General features: G+C 38.4%; 1 protein-coding gene across 1 annotated transcript in view; it reads right to left on the bottom strand.

Annotated features, from left to right (window-relative positions):
• Positions 1 to 7171, bottom strand: part of slc9a1a (solute carrier family 9 member A1a) — a 34097-nt gene that overhangs the window by 8646 nt on the left and 18280 nt on the right. Inside the window, exons 2-6 of the mRNA XM_037676813.1 lie at positions 6532 to 6995; positions 5282 to 5532; positions 3374 to 3591; positions 2672 to 2874; positions 1229 to 1318 (exon numbers count right to left, since the gene is read on the bottom strand). Coding sequence (XP_037532741.1) covers positions 1229 to 1318; positions 2672 to 2874; positions 3374 to 3591; positions 5282 to 5532; positions 6532 to 6995 — 1226 coding nt within the window. The remainder of the gene's footprint in view (positions 1 to 1228; positions 1319 to 2671; positions 2875 to 3373; positions 3592 to 5281; positions 5533 to 6531; positions 6996 to 7171) is intronic.

The following is a 7171-nucleotide window of genomic DNA, read 5'->3' as shown; positions in this document are numbered from 1 at the left end:
TATATATATATATATATATATATATATATATATATATATATATATATTCTGTTTGTCTATCTGACATCTGAGCACAGACACAGGTGTAAATGTTGTCAGAAGAGACTGGGATGGAAACTGTACAGATGTGATTTTGGTCACTTAGTTTTAGTTTGTGCAAAGTTATTATGTATGACTTCTGAAAATCTGTATTTTTATTATTATTATTATTATAATAAACTAATTTTACAGACAATACAAAACAATCCATCAATACAAAAACATCATAATCCATACCACAGCTGTTTGTGAGAAGCACATCTGAGTCAAACTGTCACATTACTCCCATCTAAACCCATAGACAGGGATATTTAACCCACAGGTGACTTCAATCCAGCCCACTTCATTTAATTAAATTAAAAAAAAGGGGGGGGTCCGTTTATTGCATTTATGATTCAATGCAATAAAATAAACAAATTTAAAAGGCAACAGCTCATTGTAAAGCTAGTTTTATTTACATAATGACTTTAATCGCTGGATGTCCGGCCCCTGAACGGCTGGCTTTCAGAAACTGAGCAGTGTTGTTGAATAGCTCTGCCTTAGAATATATTTGAAACAATCCACATCATGTTTAGCACTGGTGAACAGTAATTCCACACTTGGTGTTTGAAAGGTAAATCAGAAAATGAACACACAGTCTGTCAAAAGCCTGTGTGTCTTTCTTTAGATTCTTCCGTACACTGAAGGGTTCGGGTGACTCTTCTCGCTCTAATCACTGGTATTTTACATTGAAGGAGCCATGGGGGCTGTCTGCTGCTCTTGTCTCGAGTGCTGGTGACTCATCGCTAAGCCCTGGAGAGGGATGTGTGTGTGTGTGTGTGTGTGTGTCAAGAGCGGTTGAGCAATGTTAATACTTAAATATCCAAGCAGTGTAGACTTGTCGTGATAATCTAAAATAGTTACATCCAACCAGATGCAAATAACAAGTGTAAGAGAACGTAAAAACAAAATGTACTTGGAGAGAAAAGTCGGACTTTAGTGCACAGATGTGAGGTACCATCAAACGGTCAGTAGATGGGGGCAAAGATCAAAATTTGATTATCTAATTGCTCTCAGAAGCTTTAAGTGGAAAACACCAGCCACATTTTCCACAACAACAACCAAGAGGAACGCTCTAATTGACTCCTGTGTGCTTTAATCTGAAAATCGGTTATTAATAGGAAAAAGACTGGCTTTTGATTGGTCGTACCTGAGTGTGGATCTCCTCGTTGATCGAGCGCTTGGCCTCTTGTTTCTTCTTCACTGCCAGCAGCTCCACCAGGGGTTTGATGGTCATGCCCTGCAAGGAGGATAAGATGAGCAAAGGAATGCTCAGTTTAAAATACACCCTAATCTTTCTCCAAGCTAGAAATGGGTTATTACCACCAGCGTGTCTCAAGTGTTTTAAAACTGTGATAACTTCATCTGCAACGTTTTGTGATTTTTCTGTGTCAGAGTAAATTATAAACACAAGAAGCAGCACTGTCTGCTGACCATTTCATCACATTACATCACTTCAGACGTCTAGAAAGCTGGAAAGAAAATGGTGCTCCACTATTGTTGAGGAATTTTACGTACAGTATCTTGGAGAGATAGCCTGCTAACGTACAAAAAAGCGCTCCGTAAAGCTAGAACTTTATATTATTTATACATCCTTTATATTAAGTAAAAATAATGTTAAGTTTATCAAGTTTTTCTGCATAATCTTTCTCTTTAAGTAGGGAGTGATAATCTGTAAAGAGTTACAGATATTCTTTCTCAGCTGCTGCTCAAACAATGTTACACTTTAACTTTTAAAATCACGTTAACAAGAAAACTTGAGAAAAATAAATTCTAGCATGAGTTTAAAGTCTTTCAGATCATAAACAGGAACCTGAGCCAATGTTGCATAACCCGGACATTAGGACAGGGTTCTGTCTGTTTGTGTACCCTTGATCCTGTCTGCACCTGAAGATTTGAGTGCATCATTCTGATACTTCAAGAGATTAAACCCGTCGTCTGACTAACTGCAAGAGCAATAAGTGGATGACAAGATTTCTGCTATTTAATAGTATCCAGATCCACTAAAATATATGAATACAAGGTGACCCTAGATTCAATTATGTTGTGCTTTTAGCAGACAAAACAAAACACATGAAGTTTTAAAGTTGCTCAGCGTCCATAAAATCACGACCAGTTACAGCAACCATCTTGGTTTAACCACAAGAGCACAATTTGCCAAGTTAAATAGCTTTTATCAAAAAGCACGAGAAGTAAGCACGTTTTATTCACCTATATTTTATAAAAATATTACAGCTATGTTCACTTTTTACCCAAATGTAATAACCATTACTCCCAGCCTTACCCAATATACTTCCAACTTCACAGTCCCCATCATCCATCACAGTATGAGAGCCTCAACTGGCTCCGGCAGCTTCAAAATGTTCTGCTCATACAAATGTACGCAACAGCATGGCCAAATAGTTGCCAAAGTCATCTTAAACTGTGGAGCCAGGAAAAATTCTAACTAGATGCATTAATGCAAATTGCAGCAACAAAAGCGCTTTTGCAAACCAACGTGACAGATGCAGGTTAGGGAGTTCAAGCTCAGTTTGAACAGCTGACTGAGGTCCTATTATTAAAAAACAAATAAAAATCAGGTTTGTATTCGTACCTGAACAAAGACTGTGAAGAAAATGACCGTGATGATGGCAGTCAGGAACATATCCCTCTTAGGAAAGTGATTGGGATCCAACAGGAAGCCGAGGGAAAAGGCGATGGCACCTCGCAGGCCACCGTAGGCTATGATGAACTGATCTTTGGTTGTCAGCTTTACGATGCGGAACTTGTTAATCACAAATGTAAGACTAACAACACCTGTAAAATTAAAAGAAAGCAGAATTCAGTTAAAATTTGTATCTGACTCAAACGACTTTGACAATATGAACACAGCTTTTAATTCTTCCTTCATCTAAAACAATAAAAAGTCCTTGTGATAACAGTTTCTCTCTTATGTGGCCATTTTTTCCCTATTGATGTGAAAAGCAGCATCAATTTTTATGAACCCAAAAAAAAAAAAAAAACTTATACAGTGAAAAAAGTCATGTTTACAACACAGCTAAAAAAAGACTTGATATTTAACTCAAGATCAACTTGAGGTGTTTTTCATCCCATGATCTTTAATCCTGAGAAATTCTCAACCGCATGAAAAGCTTTTTGTGAATCTTTCACTATCAATTTCTCTTTTTAACAAAACTACTCCATTAGTTTAACAACTGGAGGCAAAAGTCTTCATTCAGAACAGGCTAATGGCTTGGTCAATGAATGTCAAAACTATTAGAACATCATCCGATATGAATAAACACTTTGAGCTGACCTATGACTCGAGCAACCAGACACAAAATGACCGTCGACATGACAAAGATCCAGTGCCAGTTGTGGTTTCCATCCACTGTGGCCACACCGAGGAAGATGAAGATTAACGTCTCACTAACGCTGCTCCACATCTTCAGGAAGTACTTGATGGTGGTGTGGGATTTGTGGGATATGTTAGCCTCCACGTAGGGTCGCATCACCGCTCCACAAGCTATTAAACTGAGCAGAGAAAAGGAAAAGGTTTAGCTGTTTTAAGGAATAAAAATGTGTTGATGCTTGTTAGCAAACGTATTTTATTTGTTTCTGGACATTGTGTTCTCGAAATCAGCTTACTGTGCAACATGTGATTATTGTAGTTTAAAGGAAGCAGATGACTGATCACGGGAAGTACTTCAGTTTCTGAGCTGCAATTGATTCACGTCTGGCAACCCACGAGAGTCATGCAACAATTCTGTGTTGAAAATGTGCAAGTAAATCTGTCTTTGTAGCGTATATACACTTCATGAGTCGCAGCAGCTGTTTCAACATTTCCTGCCACTTGTGAATAAATTAGTTTTATTGGTATATTGGTTTGGCTTTCAAAGCATTAGAGAAGTTATTTTAAAAAAACAATCACAGCAGGAAGTCTCCTTCAAAAAAATGATAGAAAAGTTGAATCAGATTTTGACGTCAGGTGCAGTGAGACTGCTTCAAGGCGCACCAACGAATACAAAAAAGATTCTCCTTGAAGCTGAAAACACATCAGTGCCTCCTGTCAGCATCATCCCAGGTAATAGATGATGTTCTAGAGGAGCGGATGAAATGCCACTTCAGGAAACGCCGAGATGATCATAAATCCAGACATGATTCAGGCACCAGTTTAATATCTCACTGGGTTAAGAAAGGTGTGCAATTTGCTGCAATGCATGAATGAAATAAAGTTCTGCTGCAGCTGCAGAGCTGCATAGACCGGGATGTGTCATCGGTGTGCAGAAACGTATTTGTCGAAAACATGAGGGTGTAAAGAGTGGATTGCAGCCAAACAGGTAAGTCAAAGGACTGAAAAATGTAAACAGTATTTTAGAGAAGCTTTTGGTTTTCCTCTGTTTGGATTCCTTTAGAAAAAATGTTCTGCACAATGAAAGAGTTACCTACTTTTATAAAGATTCCACAGAAATAAAACATTTATATCTACTAAACTTAGTTTCTGAAAACGTTCACATTATTTCTGCCTTTTTAGCTAAGATTGTGCTACTTTTAGCTACCATTTTGCCAATTTTAAACTAAAAAATTAGTTTCAGCTACTGATTTGCTATTTTAATTTTAGCTACTGTTTTGGCAAGTTCAGCATTATCACTTATTTTGCCAAATTTAGCTTTAGCATTGGTTTTGTTTATTTTAGCTAGTTTTGCTAAATTTCGCCTTTGTTTTGCTAATTTAAACGTTAGCATTTTTTAATGCCAACTTTAAAAAAATGAATAAGTTAATTTTAACTTTAGCAACTATTTTTACTACATTTAGCCATTGTTCCAAGTACTTATCTAATGTTCTGTTACTTTTAACTATGGTTCTGCTACTTTTATTTACTGTTCAACTTTTAGCTACAGTTTTGATATTTTTAGCTACAGTTCTGCTAATTTTAGCTACAGTTCTGCTAATTTTAGCTACAGTTCTGCTACTTTTAGCTACAGTTCTGCTACTTTTAGCTACAGTTCTGCTACTTTTAGCTACAGTTCTGCTACTTTTAACTACTCTCCTGGTACTTTAGATTACTCTCCTGTTACATTTAGTTTTTAGCTTGAGTGTTATAGCTTGGCTTTTGCTAATTTCAGCCTGTGTGTATTCGCTCTGCAATTTTACAGAAAACGCAGCTTCACTAGTTCTCGTCTTCTCTCCCAGTTTGTCTCTCTGACTCTAAATGAAAACTTACGCCATGATGCCAGACAGGTGGAACACCTCAGCTGACAGGTAGGCCATGTAGCTGTACACAAAGACAAAAAGTGGCTCGATGACGCGGGTATGGGAGGTGAAGCGCGAGGTGAAGGCTGCAAGAAACCCATAGATGGCTCCGATCAGAACGCCACCCAGCGCTACAACGAGGAAGGAGATGACTCCCAGGAAGCCGTCCAACACCGTCACTGTGCCGACACTTGCAAACTCTTCAAAAAGGTGGTACAAAACCTACAAGCAGGGAGGAAAATAATGAAGGAGTTAGTAAGTAATGGAGATTTATGACATGGTGTTTATGAAAAAAATAAAACTTTTATACTATATACAGTTTGGCTATATTACTGTATATTAGAGTGTTGCAATACTGCTTAGGTGTTGGTTTACAATTTAACAGCACAAGGTCATGCAACACATGACACACAGACAGCATGTCAGATTTATTTTTTTTGCACTTGAAACAACTTATGGCACCTTGGCTTGTACGTTTCCTGTAAACATTGTTCATCTGTGTGAATTAATTAAAAAAACATACATTTGTTTGAACAAACTACTAGCTCTGTGTTTCACAATGGCACATACATCCAGTGATGACTGTCAGGTTAATTTAAGAACCGTCACACTTTTCTGGACGTGCACCAAAGACTAGTCAAAACTGTCTGTGCAACGCTGTCGCTGTAACGCTCAAGTTTGATAAATGCACAATGGTGCTAATCTTAGAGCTAAACATATGACCCTGAGGCAAACGGCTCCGGTGGAATGAGAGTGCAAGGTGCATGGGGGACAACATTTGGAAAGCATGCGAGACGATGGATGACGTTAAAAACACAAGTCGCTAATAATGCAGTTTGTGCCAATAATAGCTATGACTCAGGTACTGGTTGGTAACTTTATACTGTCGATGGTGCTGGATTGACACAGAGCAGGTAACAAATGTTATTTGAACATTTATGAATGGTGACAGGCTGGACAGTAAATTAAATATTTAAGTTTTATTCTACCACTTAGTGGAAAAAACAAAACCTTTGTCAAATAGAATGTGTCACTTTAAAGTGTTCTAGATAAAAGGTGAATTCATCAAAAACAAAATTGGTGTTTGTTTGTTTGTTTTTTTAATCAGCGATTGTTCCATTGAAAGTCATCTTATTTTGACTTTTCCTCATGGGAAAACCAATAAAACAAAAAGAACCTTTGTGTAAATGTATGACATCGTGTCATGCATTGAGTACTTACCACAGTCACAGCATCATTGAGCAGTGATTCACCAAACACCAGGATGTGCAACAGCTCATTTATATGAATCTCTTCAAAAACAGCGAGTACAGCGACTGGATCCACGGCGGAGATGATGGAGCCAAACAGCAGACAGGGCAGGAGCCCAACGGTGTCGAGCCCAGCTTGTGGGATCTGACAAACGGCAAACAGCAGGCCTCCGATGAAGAAGGCGTTCCAAAGAGTCCCCACGACAGCAAACATCAGGATCGTGCCAAGATTTTCCATGAACGGGCGGATGGGGAGGAAGTAGCCAGCATCCAGGATGATGGGAGGTAACAAGCAGAGAAAGAATAATTCGGAGTCCAACACTGGGGGGACCTTCTCTCCAGCCAGTTTGATGAGCCCCCCCACTAGCAGGCCAACGACAATCAACAGGCAGCTCTCTGGAACGATACCCGACAGGCGAGGAATCAAGTGGAAACCTGAAAATATGCAGAAAAAAAAAGATTAAAACGAAGATACGACTTAAAAACGATAGTGCCAGTAACAACAAAAAAGGTTGAATCATGTCATCTGGACTTCGTTTTTTTGTTAAAAAGAAACATTTCGCCCCTTTTTTGTTGTTATATACCTGGATGACTGAGAAAACAAACTTTGT

This window comes from Nematolebias whitei, chromosome 5 (assembly GCF_014905685.2).
Source record: "Nematolebias whitei isolate Nwh7 chromosome 5, NemWhi1, whole genome shotgun sequence".
Lineage (NCBI taxonomy): Eukaryota > Metazoa > Chordata > Actinopteri > Cyprinodontiformes > Rivulidae > Nematolebias > Nematolebias whitei.
Note: the sequence above shows the minus strand (reverse complement) of the source record. Positions and strands in the feature narration are given on the sequence as shown.